Source organism: Solanum verrucosum, unplaced genomic scaffold, assembly GCF_900185275.1.
Source record: "Solanum verrucosum unplaced genomic scaffold, falcon-dt-bn FXZP01000285.1, whole genome shotgun sequence".
In the NCBI taxonomy this organism is placed as follows: domain Eukaryota; kingdom Viridiplantae; phylum Streptophyta; class Magnoliopsida; order Solanales; family Solanaceae; genus Solanum; species Solanum verrucosum.
Window position 1 is genome coordinate 753,934 of NW_026019934.1, and position 25,544 is coordinate 779,477.

General features: G+C 31.3%; 3 protein-coding genes across 3 annotated transcripts; 1 reads left to right on the top strand and 2 right to left on the bottom strand.

Annotated features, from left to right (window-relative positions):
- The first annotated feature begins 8,289 nt into the window (after positions 1-8,289).
- On the top strand, positions 8,290-10,628 carry LOC125834331 (patatin-like protein 3). Its single transcript, XM_049513488.1, has 2 exons — positions 8,290-9,327; positions 9,848-10,628. The coding sequence occupies exons 1-2, from the start codon at positions 8,395-8,397 to the stop codon at positions 10,220-10,222; spliced, it is 1,308 nt and encodes a 435-aa protein (XP_049369445.1). The 5' UTR covers positions 8,290-8,394; the 3' UTR covers positions 10,223-10,628.
- Positions 10,629-13,628: 3,000 nt separating this feature from the next.
- LOC125834668 (PHD finger protein ING2) lies at positions 13,629-17,247 on the bottom strand. The gene is made up of 7 exons (XM_049513809.1): positions 17,091-17,247; positions 16,912-16,983; positions 15,989-16,182; positions 15,378-15,441; positions 14,666-14,922; positions 14,494-14,532; positions 13,629-13,997 (listed from the first exon to the last, which is right to left on the bottom strand). The coding sequence occupies exons 1-7, from the start codon at positions 17,134-17,136 to the stop codon at positions 13,893-13,895; spliced, it is 777 nt and encodes a 258-aa protein (XP_049369766.1). The 5' UTR covers positions 17,137-17,247; the 3' UTR covers positions 13,629-13,892.
- A 1,809-nt stretch (positions 17,248-19,056) lies between these two features.
- On the bottom strand, positions 19,057-23,156 carry LOC125834996 (glucan endo-1,3-beta-glucosidase 8-like). The gene is made up of 4 exons (XM_049514141.1): positions 22,518-23,156; positions 22,284-22,413; positions 20,144-20,700; positions 19,057-19,734 (listed from the first exon to the last, which is right to left on the bottom strand). Exons 1-4 carry the CDS (start codon positions 22,723-22,725, stop codon positions 19,190-19,192), a joined length of 1,440 nt encoding a protein of 479 aa, XP_049370098.1. The 5' UTR covers positions 22,726-23,156; the 3' UTR covers positions 19,057-19,189.
- Positions 23,157-25,544: the final 2,388 nt, after the last annotated feature.

Genomic DNA, 25,544 nt, shown 5'->3' on the forward strand with positions numbered 1-25,544 from the left:
CCAATTCCATTAATTTAAGATCAAATTATATTTTTGTGACCGTTCAAATGACGATGGAGTTGAAATTCTATTTCGAAATGTAAAATATAAATAATTCAATTTGTTGATGAGTATTTGATGAACCCCTTCACGTTTCTAACTCCACACCTACCACTAAAGGGTTCGTGGGATAGATATAATATCCCCTTTGTTCTTATAATTGATCTCAGATGATCTGAGATTCAACAATAACATAATAATAACATATTCGATATAATTATTCGATCAAATTTTTAATATTCGAGGTTACTATACAATCCCCATTGAATAAACTTTATTTATGGTGGGATTAAAACATGACTTTTAGAACAAAGTGGATACAATATGCATAGCAATTAATGATGATTTAATAGCTTCTAAGCTTGAATTGCGGTTTTTTTTTTTTTTTGCTTTGCTATTTAAAATTTATCTACTAATTATTAACAAAAAATCAACCTCCACCTGTCTTATAATTTATAACTAACCATTAATATAATCGTATTTTAATAATTCTTTTGTCAAACTTAACTCTTAGGCTTCAATTTATCCAAATACAAAAAAGGAAGACGACAAAAAATGAGTTTCAACCACAAAGGTTTTTCATTCTTTATATAATAAATAAATAAATATTGTGTTTGTGGGTTGCCTTTACCGTACAATATTAGTTAATTAAAGAAAAATGGAAAAAAAAAGAAGATATATTTTTTTTAAAAAATAAAAAGTGCAATGTACCAAACAGGATAATATATGATGGTCAGTGTAGATGTATATTATATTTTGAGATAGGTGCATACCCCATTTATTGTAATTTATGACTTAGTATATTTAATTAAAATGTGTGTTTTGATCCTTATATGTAAGAAATTATGGTATATTTTGGTTACTTTTTAAACTATATATATTACCCTCAAATATGTTTATGAATCAAAAATGTATATTTCAACTAATTATATATATATTTAGTAAAATACCACAAGAATTAAAACCTTTTTTAATCAATAATTAAGGGACAAAAAACACTATTAACCCTCCCTAATTTTTTTTACCTCACGTCAGAGTACAATATTTCTTCCATCGTAATATGATAAGTATGTTAATTATTGCCAAAACAGTATAACTAATTGAGGTCATGACTTTCTCGTCTTATCGAGAATTAAGATAGAACGTGAAATAGATAGTAGAGTATGTTTTGTTGTCGTTGTACTCGTAGTATGATTTAGCTATTGAACATTTTCTTTTTTCTCCAATTTCAATATGTATTAATATTTTTTGTTATACTTGTTTTGTATATAGTATTTATCTTGTTGTCTTTTTTCTTTCTCACTTTTCTGCCGGTTATGTTTGTTTTAAGTTGAAAATCTGTCGAAAACAATTTCTCATCCCATAAAAATAAAGATAAAAATTTGCTTACATTCTACCATCCCCAAATTTCACTCGTCATTTTTTCCCCCCCAAAACAATATCTCACCAACAAAAATAAAGATAAAGTCTGCATATATACTTCCTACAATCTATAGATTCCACTCGTGAAATTATACGGTAAAATACATATATTAGTGTCGGTTAAGTGTTATACCTACTCATGTCCGGCAGGTGGTGGACCTCCTCCGTCACTAACACCCCACAACCACAAATCACGCCAACAATCAATACCCCACCCCCCTTTCACCCCCTCCCACCCTCCAATTAATGTATGTATATGTTGTAAATATACATCCTTAGACTGTATTTTGACTTTTATATTCATCACACGTGAAATTAACTACACATTTTTGTTCATCGTAGGAAAGTCTCATGTCACCATCCAACAAGGGGAGGACGCGGTTTTAAGTTATCGGGTTCAATAAGACGTGAAACATAAATTTATATGTAAAAATTTATTAAAAATAAAAATAAAGTAATAAATTTTAAAAAATAATAAATTCAGTCATGTCAGATTTATCATTTTTGTTAAAATTTTAAATTCTAAACTTATATCTAAATTCAGTATGAAAAAGTCTTTAAAAATGATTAATTCATAAAAAATAAATCATGAATTCGTTTTTCATTTGAAATAACAAGACCAAACGAATAAAAAGCCATGAAAATTGATGATAAAAACATAAGACTTTATGCGAAAGAGTAAAACCAAAGACAAACTACTAGATTCTCATTTAAGTAGTTTCATATATTCACTAAATACGTAACAATTTATATCCCACATACAAGAATTAAATATTGTAAGAATGAAAAAAAGAGTAGTTAATTAGCAATAATTAAGCAAGACTTCAAGAATATTATTCCCTTCTATCTATCCATTGACAGTGTACACCATCAGACAAAGGTAACTATTTTAGTGTGATTAAAATAAAAACTGTTTTGGCCAAAAAAGATAATTATATTAATGATCAATTTAACTAACAGACACTAATCATTATTAAAGTGCTAAAGACATTATTAAGAAACCAATTTGTTGAGTAAAAGGGGGTGTTAGATGTGAGCTAATTTTTTTTCTACTTTAGTTTAAATTTTATTGTCGGGAATTTGGCATGTTGACCTCTGAATAATGAATAGACTGGATTTTTTAAATGTGAAACTAAAATCGAGCTAGTAATATATTGCTTTTTCTATTCTTTGTTAAGATCGGTAAGGCAAGGCCTTTTCCTTGCTAGTATTTATTTATTTATTTTGAATTTTTTTCATTTCTTAATAAAAACCACTGATATTATGCTCCATTTTATTTATGTGACATTTAGTTTTTAATCAAAACCACTCGGAGCTAACAAAATCTTCTTTGATAATTCATCATTAGATAATAAACAATAATTTTTTGTTATTTAGCTGCAAAATTATCCGTCCCTCATTTCAATTATTTTGTGGTGGCATTAATATGAAAAGAATAATATCTTCATATCATTTAAAACAATTTAATGTTAAATCTTTTATAATTATGCCTTAGTGACATAATTTTACTTTTTAACCACATAAATATCATGACATGTTTATAAATACCATAAGCTTTAAAAGTTTTGAAGAGATAAATATTTTCTCATAAGAAAAAAAGATAGATGGAATATATTGCTTCATTTTATATATGAAAAAAATATTCTTTTCCAAAGATAATCTTATTAAGTTAATTAATCTTCATTATTTCTATTAATTAAAAAAATATACAGAAGAAAATCAAATTGTCGTGGTCCGACAATAGTGTGTGGGTGGCATATTTTTTGATGTACGATTTTTTGGCTATTTTTGTTATCTCATTTATTCAATCAAAATCAAATCCAATTGATTCGTGTATCAATTTATTTTTTAATTAATTTCGAAAAAAATGAATGAATAGTTGTAAGAAATAAATAGTATTAAAATGTTTTAATATTTTATATAGTAGAATTATTATATAGTAGGTCTCTTAGCTTATCAATGCCTAATTTGGCGGTGTCCCCATTTGGTACAACATAAAATATCATCTTTGATTTGTTCTCTTTTCTTTTTTATAATAAAATAATAATTTTTGTTAATGTGCATTTTGTATTTTTATGCCTTTTGGTTTATTTCAATTGTGTGTGAAATCGTCGGTGATCTGTAATAAAAGACGTGAGGAAATGGACACTAAAAGTTACTATATATTGCTGTATCGTAAATTGATTAGTTTTACATTTGTTTTGTCTATATTCACCTTTATTTTACTAGGATTTGTGACTATCTATGTGAGTATGTTTATACAATAAGTGAATTCTACGTGGAATATTATCACACTGAGGTTTAAAAGTATATAGGACGATTGAGATGATTTAATCATACCCTAGGTTCGACCAACTTTAGTGAATTATCTCGTGATGCCTATAGTCCTATATCTCACAATGCATGTAAATTTAGACTAAAATAACGCATAATAATAGAAAAAAGATATTCATAAGAATGAGAGCAATTTGAATGGACAACAAATTTTATATTGCATACATATATCGTTCTTGAAATATCTTCCTCCTAATTATATACCGCGAAAAAGTTATTAGATTCTTCCTGTATCTAGTATATATTGTAGCTCTGCCCTACCTTAAAGCTGTGTTTTAAAGGACATAAAGAGAGACAATGCAAGATCTGTAGAAATTAAGTCAAGTCGATATCACAAGGATTGCTAAATAAAAAAATGATAGAAAAAAATCTGCTACTTATAGAAGTACAAAAAATGTGTAGAATATCTATAGATCAAAGATGACAAACAATTGAACAAATATATATATACATGGGGCACACAAATCATAGCCAATTGCATTAGTTGATTTTCTTTCAAGAAGTTAAAAAGGTCACAATTTATCCAGCTTGCTTATTACATCTGTTTCGCTTTTTAAAAGTTAGTTTATGTATTATTATTTAAAGTTAATTAAATTTGATTAAAGCAACTCAATATTTTATAAAGAAAACTCTCAAGTATTTAAAATTATGTGAATAACTAAACACACGAACTAATATGACACAAAATTGTGTAAATTTCTCAAGTCAAAGTACATGTTAAAGCGTAATGTAACTCTCGAAAAGTATAATATGACAACTAATTTAAGACGGAAGTGGTTATATATTTGGTCGGTCGCATGGGCAGTACTTTAGTTATGACTGTCGTCTAAGGTCCCCATGCACGTACCATTAGTTTACTATCTACTTGGACATCACAATATTAATACATAGAGTTTGTTTGTTTTAATTTCCACCAAACATCACAGAAGATATTTTTCTCATTCCTTTCGTATCGATCTGTCTTAAAATATTTATCGTTGTTTAGTTTTTCAAGTGATACCAAGTTAATATAAAAGTTTATTAAGGACGAAAGAAAGAAACTCGTCGGGAGCGATAGATCTTGTTGTTTGCGTTCTATATTCATAAATAAACACCTTTAATTCATTGACATGATCACAGTTCAATCTGATCAAAGCCTATTTGTTAAAATTAGCATATTCATACACCCATAACCTAATTATGTCTCTTTTTTTTATCGAGTCTTTAAGAATGTAAGTCTTATTACCTCTTCTCCGAGCTCTGGTTATGAAATAAGGAACCAAGAAGAAGCCAAGATATCAAAAATAACTAGTGTTTACCCATTAAAATTTCAACATCAAGTTTTTTTACCTTGTTTTGACATAAACAGTGAAATAATGTTTAAGTAGAATATGTGGTGGTTATTAATTGACGGGGTCCTAGGTCATTTAATTATATGTTCATGGAGGAGTACTATTATTGTTGGGAAAATATCAAAAAACATTCAATGAAGTAAGGTCGAATCTTCACTGATTCAACTTTAACTTAGCTAGCTGTACAACTGCAGAATAAAAGCAAAAAAAAATTAAATAAAAAAAACGTACAGTATAAGTACTTTAAATCGACAAAATATATGTAGAGCAGTAATTGGAATATATAAAATAGATACACATGTCGGTACATGAACCGTACAACTAAGATCCAGGAATATTTTAATTAATAATAATAATTAAAAATTAATCACTACTTGTAAAAAATTGACTAGAACAAAAGAAGAGGAGAGCATGAAGTTTGAAGAGATCAGAATTTATGGATATCTTATTTTTATCTTTGAGAGTTAGAGAGGCGAGCAATGAAACTTAGGTAAAGAAAATGTTATATAATCTTGATTTTTTTTAGTTTCTTAGCTAATGTTTTAACCTTTTATGTGATACTCTTTAAGATGTATTCGTATTCAGATTTAATTGGACCAAGTCTTAATACGAGTATCGAATATTAAACAAGAAATCAAAATTAAATGTTTACATCCCAGTGAAAGTTTATGATAAATTGATAAATACTTTTTATTCTTAATTAATTAGAAGTCTCGTCTATTATGAAGTGTCTTATCTTTAAAATAAGTCCATATAAATCTAAATCGATCAAATTCTAAAATCGAACACCAATATTATCGCGTGGAAAAAAAATACTAGGTCACTCTTTCCATCTGTCGTAGTCTTGGTGGACAAAATTGTCTTATATCTATTATTAGTAAAAGGTGACAGATATCTCAGGAAATTAATCAAGATGCGCAAAAGCAGGTTCGGACATAAAGGTCAATAAGAAGAAGCAAAAAAAAGTACATTTGATCCAAAAGTTTCTATCAAAAAGTGTTAAAAGTTGATTGGAATGTAAAAAATGGTTTTGTGAAATCGGAGTTTAAAAAAAATAGCACAAATGAATCTTTTCTTCAACAACAATAACATAAATAAGCCAATTTTTTAACAAATAACATAGATAAACTTTTTTCTAAAAATTCGATGACATATTTGAGTCTTTTCCCAGAAAACAAAATGAGTAAGAAAATGTTTACATCTTGCCACGGCCCACAACATCTTTAAAGTCCCTACCACTAGATTTTGCATTGACTGGTTTTTATTTTTTCACCCTTCTCTTTTTATTTACTTTTACTTCTAGTAAATTATTATTAAAACTAGTAAAATTTTCCAATGTAAAATTAACAGTCTTGCCAATATCTTGAATCAATCCATTTCTAATGATTACACCTTGAATATTTACCGTCTTTTAACCTTTGACCAATTAGCATGTGAAAATTACTACTATTTTTAATGAATTTTATGAACAATATCTTCTTTTATGAATTTTAGTATTTTTAAAAATTAACATAATGAATGTTTGTCTAAAATTACAACAAACATTAATTGTGTTGAGTGTTGACCAACGTTGTAAAATTCCACTTTTCTTTTTAGAAAAAGTGTAATGCTTTGTTTCAATATGATTTGCAATCAAACATTGTTCTATAATTTTGTTTCAAAAAGTATAGAGGTAATTTTAATTATTTTTTTCTCATAGTATTATTGTTGATCAATATATTATTCTATCTTTGTGGAACTCAACCTTTTTTTTTCTATAAAGATGTTGAGAAATTTTGAATTTGAAGGCTAGAAAAGGTTATAACTCATGGTCCATTCTACACCTATAGTTTAAATAAAACTAGTACTACTAGCTAGTATATTGTAGACTAAAGTTAAATATGGAATCAAAAAAGCCTTTCTTTAATCTTAAAACATTTCGCCGCCAATTTCCTTTTTTCCCCTCTCTTCTCTTTCAAAGTTCAAACCAATGAATCATTTTTCAAACTAACCTAAAGAGGCTATAGATGGATATCTTTATCTAAATAACGGATCGAATTAATTATTTACTTACTTTTTTCTATTCGATATATATAGAATAAAGATTTGAAAAATATCTCAACTTTGATCGAAATTGATGTTACGATACCAAACTTTAATGATGATCTATTACCCCCAGACTATTTAATACCGTATTTTAAACATATATATTTGCCCACGTGGACATAAAAAATAATGCATAATTATAAATAGTAATGTGTCCATGTGGGCACATATATACATTTAAAATACACTATTAAATAGTTCAGGGGGGTAAAAAATACACTATTAAATAGTTCAGGGGGATAATAGGTCCTCCATAAAGTTTGTTATCGTAACAACAATATCGGCCAAAGTTAGTGTATTTTTCAGACCATTATCCCTATATATATATATTTTATTATCTGCAGACTTTTTTAGTTTAGACAGTTAAGTGAAAGACTAAATAAGTAAGAACTAACATGGACAATACACACGACTAATTTTGAAATACCACTTTTTCGTTTTAGAATACCTACTTGTTGCACCAATAATTAAGTGAAAACACGATACTCTGATATAAATAGTTTATCTGAAACGAATGCCTCCTTATACCTAACAAGGTGTATGCGGCAAAGTTAAGTTAAAATTCTACTCCAACGAACTTCTTTCTTTTCACATATTTCATTTATTCTCAAACTGAAAAAGAGTATTAGTAACATCTATTTTCTCACCCACAATTGAGATGATACTAAAGAGAGATACCACTACATCTCATGATGCCTTTGTGGAAGAACGCTTTGATTCAATTCGCGCAATTAAATGTCTTATGTCTACCTGATAATGTTAGGGATTTTTGATTGACCTAAGACAAAATGACTCTCAATACACCGTTGAAAAAAATCAAAATCAACCTTAGTGATTTGAGAGCCCAATACCACAACTTATTTGAGACTGATGCGTTATAATTATTCTATTTCAAACTAACCCCATTATAATTTAATCTCCTAGTCATCACTAGCCGCAACGAATGTTCTTCATACTACACATGTATATCGGTTCATTGTAAATGAATAAAAAAACTATACCCCACATATCCCCACGCTTACATTCCTCTGTATATCTCTATATATACACATGTATATCTACTCTGTTTCTCATTCTTCTCTTCTCAATTTGCTCTCTGTTCATAACAATCTCTCCAAATTTACAAAAAAAAATCATCTTTTTAGCTCAAAGAATCAATTTTTATAACACCAAAAATCAAGAAATGGCAGCTAATTCAGTTAATACAATCTCAATGCTTGATTCCAACATGGAAGTTGATAAGCTCACAAATGAAATTTTCTCAATTCTTGAAAACAAATTCCTCTTCGGTTACGATGACCCAAAAAAATCTGTCACCGGAAAAGAGGACAGTTTGTCAGTTCAGTTCGCCGGTAACAAGAATGTCGGCGCCGGAAAAGTCAGAATTTTGTCAATTGATGCTGGTGGGTCTACTGATGGTGTCCTTGCAGCAAAATCTTTAACCCATTTGGAATCCACCCTTCGCCGGAAATCTGGAAAATCCGATGCCCATATTGCTGATTTCTTCGATGTCGTCGCCGGCTCCGGCACCGGCGGTGTTCTCGCCAGTCTTCTTTTCACACGTGGGGCTGATGGGGTTCCTATGTTTACAGCTGAGGAAGCTCTGAAATTCATCGTTGAGAATGGTGAGAAAATTTGCCGGAGTTCCAAGACTGGATTTTTCCGGCAAGTTTCCCGGCCGGCGAAGGTGTTTAAAAAAGTGTTCGGAGATTTAACGTTAAAAGATACGATGAAAGCGGTTTTGATCCCCTGCTACGACCTGAAGACAGGTGCACCGTTCGTTTTTTCCCGCGCTGATGCATGGGAAATGGACGGCTGTGATTTCTCCATGTCGGATGTGTGTGGGGCCACGATGGCTGATCGTGCGGTTGATTTGAAGTCAATTGATGGTCGTTCGAAGATCACAGCCGTTGGTGGTGGAATAGCGATGACTAATCCAACGGCTGCGGCGATTACACATGTCCTTAATAACAAGCAAGAGTTTCCATTTGCTAATGGAGTTGAAGATTTGTTGGTTGTTTCATTGGGTAATGGAGATTCAGATTCCGGCACCGGAAATGTCATGTCATCACCGGCGGCGTTCGTTAAGATTGCCGGAGATGGAACCGCCGATATGGTACGTCCACTTAGTTCGTTAATATTAATCAATAGACGTATGACATATGCTTAAATATACATAGCTATCACTTAATTATTTGATTCAGAATAAGCGATATTGATAATTATTTGATCAAAACTTGTACAATAATAGACTTTGTTACTAGCTCATGGAGATAGATAAACTGTTTTCTCGATTGTTATCTTTAAAATACTTCTTAATTAGAGTAGTTGGTACTTGGAATTATTGAGGTTTATTTATTTTAATAAAATAATAAGAAGCCTTACTTTTTAAATGGGACCTTACATTAAATTAGTGGCATTAGAAGAAAAGGAGTAGCACACATTAAATGTTCCCACAAGGTGTTTTATTTAATAGTGGTAAATAATGAAGATAGAGTTATACCTAACAATATATTATTAAATTAGGAACTTTAATTTGGAATCTTTTAATTATATTTTTAATAAAATTGTCTTGACATGATAATACCATATATGGACAAAAAATAATGTTTTTTTTAATCTTTCAATTAATGCAGGTAGATCAAGCTGTATCAATGGCATTTGGACAAACAAGGAACAATAACTATGTAAGAATTCAAGGAAATGGTATTGTTGGGAAAAAGTACCAATTAATTAAAGATGAAAATATGAACAAATGTGAAAAAATGAAGAAAATGGTGGTAATTGCTGAGGAAATGTTAGGGCAAAAAAATGTTGAATGTGTATTATTTCAAGGAAAGAAATTGGTTGAAAATTCAAATTTGGACAAATTGAAGACAGTCGCAAGTGAATTGATCAAAGAACAAGAATGGAGAAAAACGAGCATTTTGCCTCCCGTGGTTTTGAAACATGCATCACCATCCCCTAGAACATCGTCCGCGACAACTTTGTCCTCCGATTCATCGTGTTAAATCCAAAAAGGATCAGTAATTATTTGATGAAATAGTTAAGGTGTGTGCATACTAGTCTGAAAAAAGAAAAGGACTAGTGATTATTAGGGTAGGGAAATGGAAGTTGAGTTTAGTTGAGTCGAGTTTGGGTTGAGATAAATTAGACTTGAAATATGGGCGCGAAGCCACTTGTGATGAACTCAAATGTAACGAACGAGTTCGATCAAGCTGAGCTCTACTAAAATAGCCCAACAATTTTTTTGTTTATCCTTTTTTTTTATTTTTGTTTTGATTCTTGGGTTGGTTTGTAGTTGAAATGTATATTTAGGAATGCATCTTGATGATGAATGTTTATATGTATGTATATGCTTCTAGTAATATGAATGGATTGCTCATTCGAGAAATGAGAAAGATTTGTTAAGTAAAATAGATTCTTTGTTTTCAATTTAACCATTCAATATTCAAAATTTCTTTGAATTGATTCATATTAATCTATATAAAGTTCGATTCAATTAAGGAAAAAGGTATTTTTCAAAGCTCAAAACTCAGATATTTAGACAAGCTAAAGGAATTTTATTCATGTCGCTAGAGTCTGGCGATAATTTTATTATTGCTACACATAATTATAATTGACCATCTTGTAATTGATGTGTTTAAAGGTGGGAAGGAACACAATTATTTAATATTTTTTTTAACACAAAATGCTACTGATGTTGAAGCGTGATACTTAGTGGATTATTAACTTTAATTATTCCACAAGTTTAAAATGACATTTTGACTAATTGTCTCTTACTATCCACAAGTTTAAAATGAAAATGACAATATAATCATGATAAATTAATTTAATATTATGACACTTTTTGACTAATTGTCTCATGCTTCTTAGTGGAAAAAAGTTAATTACACACGACTTTACCTGATTTAATAGAAATTTAGTGTTGACATGGCTGAATCCAATATATAATTGCTTGATTTACGCTGTATTTATATCCAAACGTTGTGTAAATAGTCTTCCAGAAAAAAACTTTTTGGATAATATTAGATTCAAGTCTAATATTTGCTCATATATTTTCAAATTTTATGGATAGAATATTAGATTGCCTTCTTGCATTCTAACATTTTCTTATAAATAAAATTTTCATTTTGCTCGAAAAAAATCTTTAAACTATAGTCTAAAAAGTCCATAATTTACAAAATTCTACAAGATGTCTCGTTTATAGGATGGAGACATACCGTTCTGACCATTTCTTTGAAGGACGAATGGTGAAGAAGTGTTTAGCTACACTCTTTACGGAACAAATTTATCAAAACGACACTCTTTAACCAATCAAACAAGACAAATAGAATGAAAAAAAGAAAAAATAATTCCACAACGTATCTAAATTTAAAATCTAAATAAAAATTATTAAATTTACGTAAATTCACACCGTACAAGCTAGGTCCGGCCCAAATGGAGAGTGCAGACAGAAGAGAAAAGTATGTGTGGACAGAAAATTACAAATGTGGAGATTTGTGAAAAAAAGAAGATGGAAGTTGACATTGCAAAGACAAATGGGTCAGCTTTATTTAATATTTAGAATTGATATGTGTCTCCACATCTCCTCTTTAACTTTCTCTGTCGGTGTTAACTAAATTTACTACAATTCACTTGCAAAATTTAGGAGGGTGGTGGGGGTGGAGCACTAGCTAGTAGATGTGATATTTTGTACATATATTAATTATGTATATAGCATAATTTGTACATTTGAGTTTATTTATTTTAAATTGGAGTGAGAGAAGAGAGTCGTTATATGTTTTTCGATAGAACGTATCGAAAACTTGTAATGCTATAAATTATAATATGTGTTTATAGATATGGATAGCAAGAATTTATATAGCAGAAATTAACGACTTATTTCAGGATGGAAGTGCATCTAATTGTTATTATTGTAGACTTAAAATCTTAATTTAAAATTATGTGCAAATGCAAATATATAGATCTTTTATACCATTAGGTTACTTCGACCAACAAGTAATTTAAAAAAAAAAACTTAATATGGTTATCTGAAAAATAAAACTTAGTGTTAGGATTAAGTGCTTAGGTCATGCCAAAAGTTACGAATAATAGCAAAGACACTATATTATTTCTTAATCTAATTCATCAAGCAATCATCATATTTAACACAGACTCCGACCTAAGGTCCTCCCAATTACCCATTGCCTTGATCTATTAGTTATCAAAAAAGATCAACAAGAATTGTCGTGAGAGTGATCAATACTCAAAAATCTCGATTCAAGTTCTGAATATGAAATCACTTTTGTTAAATTATATCCTTGACATGAAATTTTTCGACTTTTAATCAAATCCTAATATAAAAATCGAACACCAGATAAAAATTTAAGCCATATACAAGTAGAGAAAGCGTAGGACATACTCCAATTTTAGCCCCCACGCCAAGTGGTGATCAAATAGCAAAACAGAATACAATTTTCACAATAAAATATACACAAATGCTTTGGGACCTATGAGAAGGATATAGCAAATTGTGGTCACAACTTCTTTTTAAAAAAAGAACTCGTGTTAATTTTCTATTAATTTTGCTTCTTCATGAATCAATGGAGCATTCAATTTGAAAAATTGGCCACCATTTTTTTTTACAGGGGGACCAGTATTTGGTACTCTAAAGATGAAGCCAACCCCCCCACTTGTTTAGTACATATACATATACGTGGGGTTTTCTAATACGTTGTCGACCTATAGATTCTAAGAATTGAAATTTATGGTTCCTAAAAAGATCTCAAGTTAATATATAAGTAATAATTGAGTTAACAACCATTTAGACACCTCAACTAAATATGTACCTATCGAACACTCCAACCTTATTAAACAGGCCTTTTCAAGGAGCCGTCTATGTATTTGGGCCTTTTCTAGATGAATCAACTTATAGATGGCGGGTTGGCTTTGATATTGCTCATGGCTTGATATATATAATAATCATGTAGTCATCGATTTTATCACCGGAATGCCTATACGATAGTTGGTCGACCTTTCAAATGACTTATTTCATATTGTTCACTTTTATAAACTTAACTACTTGAGTTCTTCTCGAAAAAGTCAAAATAAAGGCAAAGGACATTCTGTTCTACAATTACAACACTTATATTACACGTTCGTATATTATCATTTGTCTTACATAAGGTACTGGAAATCAATTGATTTGATAATGGAGGTGGTCCCTTTTTCCATTGAAATTTCCACATCCAATTTAAAATGACTTTCAGGCAATGGCAGATGTTAAATTTCAACTAGGTGCGTGTCGGATCCTCCAAAAGTAAATGCATTCTTGGAGGATCTGACAGGAGTGCGATAACATTATTGGAGAGTCCAAGTAACATAAAAGTAACACTAGTAAAAATGCTAATGAAAAGGCATTCACATACACATAACAACCTTTGAAGTTCATTATGCAGAGTCAAGAAAATTTGATCCCTCTCATAGATACTTATACATGTACAAAACAGGGATCATGAGATACATTTTTGGTGCAAACAGACCACATTTCTCCGACTACCCTTTTTCACCATTAACCGAATAGGTACATACATTTCTTTATCGAAACAGACATTGGGGGAGCATAACATACGAAAGATACCCTTCAAAAATTGATGCGGGAGGAGTCGCAGCACAAATAAAAAGCGGGCATACTTGTAATCAATGAGGTAATTGTCTGCATGTCGGACAGTACCACTTCCCTTTGAATCTTGTCTCTGGTGTGAGTCCAACACAAGTATAGTGAAACCATTCACCTCCTTGGCACTGTCGACAAAAAATCAAACTCAGATGTTGTAAATGCAAAAGTAAGTGCTATAGTTATAGCAAGAAGAAGTAAGTCATTCAATAACATGAACACACATAGCATTTAGCACCACCAGTGTTAAATTTATGAATTTACTAATCAACAGACATCTCCTATAAGCAGATTAAACAGGGATTACTTCAAATGTAAGGTTTTGCAAATTGTATACTATGTAATAACTTTCTATATAATGCAAGTCTATGAAACCTATACATATAGCGCATTAACCACACTCATGAAAAGGCCTTTGGAAACATGTTTACAGGGGAATGCTTTAGGTTACAGTAGACTAGAATTTGGGTAAACATGACATTGATGCTGACCTAAACTTGTTCATGACGGAATTTATAAAAGCCAAAATATGAATAAATCCTGAGGTGTAAGATTTTTCTCACTTGCCATGAAAAAAATCTCTTAATCAAAAGGTAACAATAACCATAGCACAAAGGAACCTACATTTTCATTGTCGCAGGCAATCATATCTCCAAAGGATACCTGAACAATCAACAAGTCAAAAGTGAGCCAAACATTTGTCCGCAATAATACAGCGAATGATAATTGTAGATATATAATCATACATCAGCTAATTTAGCACATAAAAGCAAATTGAGCTATCAGAAATTGAGACCTGATGGCACACACAGTAGGTGGGTTCATTTGGATCAATGGGTTGATCAACATCAACAGGAGAAGCAAAATCCTTCTTATGACTGCCAGGAGGAGGCATAAGATCATAATCTCTGTCACGTTCTCGGTCCCAATCCCAGTCTCTGTACTCAAACTTCTTTGATTGAGGTGTTACATACGGTGCTTTGCGCTTCTCAGTCTTAAGGACCAAAGGTAATGGAGGAAGGATAGGAGGTTCATCTGCAGGTAGCTTTCCCTCTGCAAAAAACAAAAAAAGTCAAAAGAAAAACTAAAGTCACATTCAACTGTTAAGACAAGAGGGAATGAACCTTGTATTGCTAGGAAATCAAAATTCAAAGGGGTTATCAGTTATTATACAAAACACTACATTTACTATGTTTAAGAGCAAGGAAGGTAAATCCATGGTGCTGTCTGAGGCATAAAAAGAGAACCTTTTACTCTAATGAAGACTGCTTTAATACAGCAAAGCTTCGATGCATCGAATTTTAATAAACCCCACCCACAGAGCAAATTTTGATGTGTCTTCGAAGCTTTGCTCTAATGAAGAGTGCATTATTGGAGCAAAAGTTCTCTTTATGAAGAGTGCTTTGTTAAAGTAAAGCTTCAGAGATACGTCAAATTTTGATGAAACCCATCGACTACTTCCCAAGAATATTGGAGCACACATTAAGAGTCCAGAACATTTAGTGCACCTTGCTTAAGATCTTCAGCGAAGTTGGTAAGATCTTCATCTAAGCGCTTGATGTGGCTATCTATCTGAAATAAGAAACCAGAGGAAGTTATGAGCAGTCTTTACCATCCAAAAGAAAGAATGTTGGTTGAAAGGATGATCAAATTATTCAACTATTAAGTTTAGCAATGAAAACTGCAACAAATGCCAATACAATCATAATAAATTTCACAATGACAAGATACTGAGACAGCAAGGGGTAATCATTTTTTTCCAAGAGAACTTGATTCTTCATTATTCCAGAAAAACAATCATAGCCAAAATGCTACAGAAGTCCTAACCTTCAACTAAACCATTACGAATCATTTTTTTATACGTCTACAAAATAAAGATAGACTTGAACATGCCAAATAGCAAGAACAAAACTAAAGGAGAAAAGTTTCCTATTGTGCTTGCTTGGTGCTTGTTAGCAGAAGTTGAAGAACATTCATCATAGAAAAGCAAAAAGATGAACACAATAGTTACAGAATCACTATGAAGTGCAGTAAAGGCGCTAGATCCAAGAAACAGGGACAAGAAAACTTTGAGGAATTAAGCATATCAGTGGGAAGTTGAATAAGATAAGAAGCTTACAATATCATGAGCTTGTCGAGCAAGTAAAACCTTTTCAGTGCAAAGGCTTAAGGCATTGTCCTGGTTTCCTTCAATCTCCTTCCTCAACTTCTCAAAAGCCTCATCATCATCATAATTGTATTTCCTTGATCCCTGACTCTGAGACGCTAATCCTAGGCAGTAATTGGTCTGCTGCCTAGTCTGATTTATTATTCCTTCATTTTACATTTCATATTACAGATTGTACACTCATTACACTACTAACCTTAGAAACTTCAGAAAAAACAAAACTACAACTAAGAAATCATAAAAATATTCTTTCTTTGTTTTTCCTGTCCCAAAGAGATCAACACAATCTAATTTTAATCCCTCCGTTCACTTTTATTTGTCCGCTATACTAAATATAAATTCACTTAACATGTCCACTTTAGCATATCAAGAGAAAGATAATTTCTTTTTCTTGTTTTATCCTTAGCATTAACTACTCATTCCAAATCATTTCTCAAGTCCATTAAAATATGTACTTCATTTATTATTCCTTAAGTGGTGTGCAAAGTCCATTGTGGGACAAGTAAAAGTGAACAAAGGGAGTAATTCTTACAATCCCATTTTACCCTTCCCTGAGATGCTCTTATAGGAACTAACATGACTTGTTGTAAGCCTCACATAAACAAACAAAACGAAAAAAATAAAGTTTCCTACAAAAGGATATTGTCAAACTTCGCTAAACAAATTGAGACAATGAGAGTATGCCGCTGTTTTGGTTTATCTTATTCATTAACAGCTTTATATAAACATACTCAGTGTAATCCCAATTGTCAGGTCTCGGGTGGAAAGAGTGTACATGCAGACCTTACCCTTACCTCGTGGAGGTAGAGAGGCTGTTTCCGAAAGAAACTCAACTCAAATAAAACAAATCTAAGTAGTTATAACAAAACAAATACCTTGTGAACGCTCATCGAGCTCTCTAATAGTGTTAAGAAGCCTCTGAAGCTCAGCAGGCAAGGTGCTCGAATCTAAAAATCAACCCGTTAACATTGAAATTCAAATTTCAGACTTCACAAGGTAAAAACAGCAAAATTAAATCGAAAAAAAAAAGATTATTTCCAAAAATTAAACATACATTCCAAGTAATCATCGACGAAAACTCCGGTTCTGGCGATCGCCATTGTTGTCGGAAATTGAATTACGATCTAGGGTTTTGCAGAGGCAAGGAAGAAGAGGAGGGAAGAAAATTTCGGATATATAAGAATAACGACATCGTTTTTATATACTGTACTCCCTCCGTATGGTTTGTTGACCATGATTTATGACGTCCCGCTCCACACTGCAAATATTGTTAATAATAAAATCTAGGGAAAAGGGTCAAAAATGCCCTTAACGTATTGGAAATGGCTCAAAAATACCCTTCTTCCACCTATTGGATCAAAAATGCCCTTCCATCCATCTATTTGGATCAAAAATGCCCTTAAGGTTAAATTTAAGTTAAAATTGCCCTTCCTTTTAACAGAAACTGATGTGGCATAAATAATTTTTTAAATTAAATATGCGGCATTATTTCTATTGGTCCAAATTTAATTAATTAAATCCAACTTCATTCACTTTCATACCCATTATAATCCAAACCCATTTCTAAAATACCCAACACTTTCTTCATCTTCCTTCTCCAAAATCATTTGGAAGGATTAATCAAGTATTGGGCATCATCCTCGGAAGAATACATTTGGTTAAGGTCATGGACTTGTTTAAGAAAACAAAGGCATGGAGATGGCGACGAATTATTTGAAGTTTCCAAGTCAGAAAGTGAAGTATCCCAATTGGATCATCATCAGCAGAATCACGTGCATACAGAGCTATAAATAGATGAATTAGTAACAGTTGATGGAGAAAGGGAACTCGAATTAGAAACACTACTTAAATCATCTATTTACATTGGGTCTTTTAGAAATGGATGTGGTAGAAGACGGGATTGCTGTAAACGGAGAAGAAAGTGGTAGAACACTGGACTGCTGCGAGCTTGATTAATCCTTCCAAATGATTTTGGAGAAGGAAGATGAAGGGTATTTTAGAAATGGGTTTGGATTATAATGGGTATGAAAGTGAATGAAGTTGGATTTAATTAATTAAATTTGGACCAATAGAAATAATGCCGCATATTTAATTTAAAAAATTATTTATGCCACATCAGTTTCTGTTAAAAGGAAGGGCAATTTTAACTTAAATTTAACCTTAAGGGCATTTTTGATCCAAATAGATGAATGGAAGGGCATTTTTGATCCAATAGGTGGAAGAAGGGTATTTTTGAGCCATTTCCAATACGTTAAGGGCATTTTTGACCCTTTTCCCTAAAATCTATAATAAGAAAAAATTAGGCATAATTTTAAAATCTATTGACGCTAACAAATTTATGATCAATTATTGTTTGAGTAAAAAAAAAATAGGTTACTATATATATTTTATTTATTAATATTTTAAATAATTTGTTATCAATTTTGATTTAAAGAATCATATACTATATTTTAATTTGATTTGTAATTCTTGTTAGATTATTTGGTTTTGTGTAAACAACAAATAATGTATTTCAATAGTGACATGTTTGATCTTTACTTTATGTATCCAGGGCATCCTCCTTAATAGACAAATTATTCTTATTATATCAATGCTAATTTAATCAATGTTATTAGCCGTGAATTTCAAGCTTTTTAATCTTTTGCATATGAATTTTAACTAATGTAGGGAAATGATTAGATTGTACACTAATTACAAATTCATCCTTCTCTTAGTTTGACAAAACTTTTAAAATTTTCCCTATATTACATTATCACGACAAAAATAGCTTGTCATATGAAATGTTACAATTATAAATTCGTCCTTCTTTTACTTTCACAAGATTTGTAAAATTTTCCCTACATTACATTATCACGATAAAAGGTGAAAAATATGGCCGCGTGTTTTTCCTAATACTCTCAAGGTAGAGGAGTATTTTGAACCCTTAGGTAACATTGAAGAAGACCTTTTTTGTCCGGATAGCACAACGAAGAGCGAAATTCCACCTTTACGAATAATAAAGTCGAAAATTTGAGAAATGGAACAAAAACACAAATTGTGAACTTTTATTGACGTGTGTAATACTCAATAATAGTCTCTGAATACAATCCCTCAAATAAATGTATCAAAAACAACACATTTGTAAACTTATCTATATACTATACACACATATATCTACAATAAAAGAAATATGAAGCCACTTAATAATACAACAATCCCTGGCAAAACCTTGTGAGAAATAGAATATTTACCTGTCTGAATAATAAAATTACAAGTCCCTTGAGACAAATTCCTGTTAGTCACCATTGCAAGTCCTTCAAAATCACAACTCAAATCCAATTGATTTTGAACTTGATAAAACATATTAAATGCATATGATGCATTTCCAATAGCATCCAAATTATTGCAAGAAGAACCATATCCTAATGATGTACAATCTGAAAATGTACAAGCATAGTCAATATTGTTAGCAAGTTTGCTCAAATCTGTAGCATTTGGATTTAACATACACCATCTGTTGGGTAGATATTGCACATTTTTAGCAGCAACAAGATGTTTATCTTGTCCTTGTCCTGAAATGTCCATAGGAAACTTTGGTTGTCCATCGTATCGAAAAATTCCCCAGTGGCGCTCGAAATTACCTGGAGCAATGCTTTTAGCATCCTCATCAATGAGACCAAATAAGTATACTTCAATGTATCCTGGCCTAAGGGGTGTTCCTGTTAAGATCAAAATAATTAGGTGTCATGAAAGATGATAAATCAGACAACAAAAGAGACACAATAATTTAACGTGGATGAGCAATCCACTATATAAAAAGAGTATAAAATAGGTATAATACATAAACATACACTCAAACTTGGCCACAGTTGGCAAGTAAACACTCTCATCTCAACTCGTCTCCATTGTGTCAGTTGAACACTCCAACTTATAAAATTATCATCTATACACATTCAAAATTTATGTGTCATGTTAGCTTTGAGTATCCACGAGACACAGTGGGGACAAGTTAGAGTGTTTAGTTGTCAGTTGATACCAAGTTGAGGTGTGCTTACTTATCAGCTGAGGCCAAGTTTGAGTGTTTTGTTTATGTGTCACGCCTCTAAAATATTGAGAGAAATAACCTACCTCTGTTAGATGCAAGTTTTGCGAATAGTCCTTTGTAGAACCGATAAGCGTTGTTTAAGTTAGCATTCTTGTCCCCATCCGTAGGCCAACCGACTTCTCCAACTAGGATGGCCATGTTCCCATAACCAACTGCTTTTAAGGCTGAGTACAGTGTATCAAAGTTGGCGTCGAATACATTGGTGTACTCAACCCCGTTATCGAGAACAGGGCTGGGAGTACCATCAAAGAAAGCAAAGTCCATTGGGAAATGTTCATTGGCATAAAGGCTTAGAAAAGGGTAAATGTTTACTGTAAAGGGTGCTTGATTCTTGCTCATGAATTCAACAATCTGTGTCATTAGTTCAGCAATATCGGTTCGGAATCTACCAGCAGAAGGTACAGGATTAGACTCTGGTGAGAAATAGACATCAGCATTTAGCGGTACAGTTGCTTTTATAGAGTCTCCAACTCCAGCTTCGTTTAGTGCATTTTGGATGTTTCGTAGAGCTGGGAAGGTTAAGTTTACAAAGGAGTTGTTGTAAGCTGTCAAAAAAGGCTCATTACCAACTGCAACATATCTGCAGACAGAGTAAAATGCACCAGACTCAGAAAGGCGTTCGGACAATATTTGATTGAAGTTGAAAAAACGAGTATTTGGACATGAATTTCAAGTTAAAATAAGTTGAACGAAAACTATGATTTCACTCGAATCAGCATATGCAAGTATTTCGAATATGGAAGTTCATCATATGCAAATAGTGATGGCCATACTTCAACTTGCAAATAATGACTGTGCTTCTTTAATACATTTTCTCAACTAACGACACAACAACAATAACATACCCAGTGTAATTCCACGAGTGGGGTTTAAACTGAAGACACGACATTTAAGGCAAATTGTACCATTGGACTCATAAAGTGCTGGACCAAATAAAAAAAAGACTCCAACTCTATTGCACAGATCCAAATGTCTTGCATTTACTTTTTGAACACTAAGCAAGCTGGAACACAGCACATGGAGAGTGAAAAAGAAGTAATAAGATCACATTCATTCTGAATCGCTGAATCTAAATAACCTGTCAGCATAGATCACATGAAAGAAGCGTAGAACAAGAACAAAGTTACTATATCAAAATAAATCACTTAACAACCAGATAGCTCATAAACATAGCATTAATAAGACCATCTCCCACTCAACACCAAATTTTACATCAAATCCTAAATTTGGTGTTTTGAGCTCCAATCCACACTAATTAAACATTATATAAATTGTATGTTTTAATTAAATCTCATGTATATTTAATTATTTTTTATGTAATATTTTTATAATATTAATTTTAGATAGAAATTTAGCTTTTTTATAAATTAATTTGTCTATATATGATTTTTTAAAAAAAATAAATTTATGTTAATTCTACTATAAATTATAATTGGATATAACTACAATTAACCTTCACAAAAATTAAAAATGCAAACATAAAAATTTTTGAACAAGTAATACAATATACTTAAAAATAACCGAAAATAATAAACATTCAACAAGGTAGTAATTAACATACATCAATTACTACTTTTATTTGTATTATCCATTATTATGTTTAATCTATAATATTTGCTAGCAATTTATATTATTTAAAAATTTATGGTACAAAATAATTTTATATTAAACAATTATAAAAGGAAATTATATAAATTATATATGGTGAATGTTTTAGAAAGAATTTATTTTATGAAATAAGAAATACTAATATAATAATGAAGAGAGAGAAAAATATTCCTTTTTGATGTAAAATTTGATGCAGTGGGTTGTAGTTGATTACACCAAAAATAGTGCTAACACCAAATTTGATGTAAAATTTGATGTTTGGGTTGGAGATGCCCTAACAGGGTTCCAAGCTCAAAAGATGAAGTAATTTGACTTGAAGGATATATAATTGCAATCATGTAAGTAAAAATGAATGGTAAAATGTTATTTATTGGTGTAGCCTAGTAGTTAATGAAGTTAATAGTCGATTATGCAGGCAAGCTACTTCGGAGACGAAAAAAAGGAAAAAGAGAAAGGGGAGATAGCAAATATCCGATAGAATAGTGAAAACTACGCAAACTGACTCGAGCACACCAAAATGGGAAATGAAAGGAGTAAGAAAGATGTAATCTTTACTTGATGTTGACACCATTTTTGAAATTGTAACGAGTAACATTACGTCTGACCCAATCTTTAGCTCGATCATAATCAGTCATAGGAAGAAGTTGATCATTGGGAATTGCAACCATAACTTCAATATCAGTACCTACAGACAATGGCGGAGCCAGAAGTTTGAGTTTATAGATTCTGAATCAAATTAAGTTATTGGATTTTACCGAACTCGTTAACAAACTTGTACTAGACTAGTACCTGCAAGTGCATTCATGGTGGATTTATCTGCATCAAACAACTTCACTTTATTAATACCATTGTCCTTCAACATTTGCACAACTATTTTAGGCTCCAACATGTGTGTTGCCATTGTTCCCCAATTGACTCCAAAGCCTTCAACACATATATCATGATCAATCCAATACCCCATAAAAGCTAATACTACTAAAAACCCAAGTTTCAACATGCTTGTCAATATTCTTACAAGAAAAAGATTCAATCTTTTCACTAAAAGAAAGATTTTTTATTGAAAAAAATGGATTTTGAGTGATGGGTAAGAAGAATCTTGGAAATACAAGTGACTTATTGTTGAAAAAATGGTATTTTGAACAAAGTGAGAGAAAAAAAAAAGGGATTTTTTACTCAATTTGTTCTCAGAGTGGAAAGTTTCAATCTTTTCAATAAAAGAAAGATTTTTATTGAAAAAGATTGTGAATTTGGTTGATGGGTAAGCAGAATCTTGGAAATTCAAGTGACTTATTGATGCAAAAAAAAAGGTATTTTGAACAAAGAGAAGAAAGAAAAAAGAACAGGAATTTTGACAAGAGAATTGAGATGAAGATAAATTTAAGAAGTGTATAAAGAATCAAGAAATAAAAGGAAATTGAGTATAAGTGAAGGTGGAAACAGAATCTCCTCACATAAAGGGTTGTTGTTGTTTTTACTCTATTTTCTCATTACCATATCATGCTTTATTCGAAGAGTTAAATGCGTGTAATATCTCGCTTTTATGTAAGGTTATCGACTCTAATTAATATCAAGATAATATGATATAAACTGTTTATCTTAATGCAAACTATTAGTGCAGTTTCACGATTCAAACACGTATCCTATATAAGGCTCTCCTTAACAATTTATTCATCAGTGTAGCTTAATTTTTACTCACTATATAAAATTATAATTCGATGCATAAAATTTCTTGCGTTCACGCATTATTCAGGAAAAGGCCAGACTAATGTCAATTGTTACATCTTGATACAATTATAAGAGGCTGATTTTACGACTTGAACCAGATATATTAAACTCTTTGATGAGTGGTCCTTTTGAGAAAGATGAAAGGACACGTCTTGTGAAATTGATGGCTAAAATATCTTAAGTAGAGTCAAATGCAGTAGGGTATTATTGGACAGTAAACGAGTTTGCAGGCGCCCATAATGGATCACATCACCTGAAACAAATGGTGCAAAATTATGGGGACTTGCAAGTCGGTGGCCGACTCATCATATTTAGCATTATTGTATACATCTTTCGTTTTAATTTATTTGTCTGATTCATGTTGTCACGAAGTTTACTAAAAATGTAGAAATTGTTGAATCTTGTAATTGTTAAATTAAAAATACATAGAATATAATGAAGTTCCCTTTAATCTTGTAATCTTAAGTATATCATGTGAAAAGTTAGAACTAAGAAATTGTCAATTAAGAAAATAGATATTCTTTTTGAAACAAACTTTAAAAGAAAGTAAGACAAACAGATTGAAACGAAGGTTCAACAAAATCAAGTCATTTCTAATTATAGACGTATGATATATATTTTAGAATAAATTAAAAGAACACGACACATTAATTGTGACCGATGGAATACTACATTTCTCTCCTGCGCCTAGTTAGCCTTTAGGGGCTGCTTCGCGGGATTGGATAAGCAATGACATCCAATGGGATTAGGATATTTCATATGATTATTTGCCACTATTTATATAAGATAATAATATGATCTTTTTAGTATAAATGGTAGAATAAAATAATTTTAAAATTAATTAATGCTTCAAACATGACATGAAATAAAGGTAATCTCATATTTTATCTTGTAACTTTTATTCTTATTTCACCTACTAAGCAGTAGAGCTGTCAATATGGGCTAGCCCACCCCATCCAGGCTAATCCATACAGGCTTTGACATTTTACGGGCCAGGCTAGGCTAGCCCATTTTTGGTGTGGGCTAGAAAACGGTCGGCCCAACCCACAAGTACGTGGGCTACAAGCTTGCTGGGCCAGCCCACTTTTTTAAAAGTTATATATTTTTTTATAATTATTAAATTAAATTATAAATTATAATTTAAAAATATTATCATAAATATCGATAAAACAATATTACATGGTGTTAATGTTACTACTTGTTAATCAAATCCACAAATAAAATTATCTTTATAATATTTATTAAGTTTTTTTCTAGTAAAAGTATAAATATCTAAATAGAAATATTAACCTAACTGTTTTCTAATGATCACAATAAAACACAAAAAATATGACAATATTCCAACCATAAAAATGTAAAAAATAAACTCCTTAAAAAATCATGAAACTTATGGCATATCTAACACTTCATGAAACCTATGACGTATCTAACACTTCATGATCATCTTCATCAAGCATATCTGAATCAAATTGTGGGAAGGTTGTCTTAACATCTTCATTTTCATATGCAATTTATATGCGGTTTCAATTAGTTAAATATTAAAAAATAACTAAATTGAGAATTATAATATTTAAATGTACACAAAAATATATTACCAGTTTGAGAAAAACCATGTAACCAGTTTCGAGTAGCAACAAGTGTTTGGACATTTTCATGGTGGATGCAACTTCTATACTTAGTGATTTCCTAAAAAACTTCAAATAGATTTTGAGTTTGGATCTCTTTAATTTTAAATTTTACTATTATATTATATTTTTTAATTAATTTGTATTAGCCCACGGGCCGGCCCTACCTATATTTCTCAAGCCCCACAAATCAGCAGGCTTATTCAGGCCGGGCTAAAAAACCCTTTTTTTAAATGGGCTCCAAAATTTTTAGCCCAGTCCTATTAAATCTCGGGTTAGGCCAGGCCGGCCCAACAGGCCTAGCCCATATTGACGGCTCTACTAAGCAGAGTCAAGTAGCTATTATAATAAAATACTCCAATACTATTATTTGGTCATCCCTTGCATATGCTAGGCAACGTGCTCTTGCACGACCCTCTAATAATTTCTCGTGGCCAAAAAGAAATGTCAAGTTGACGTACACATA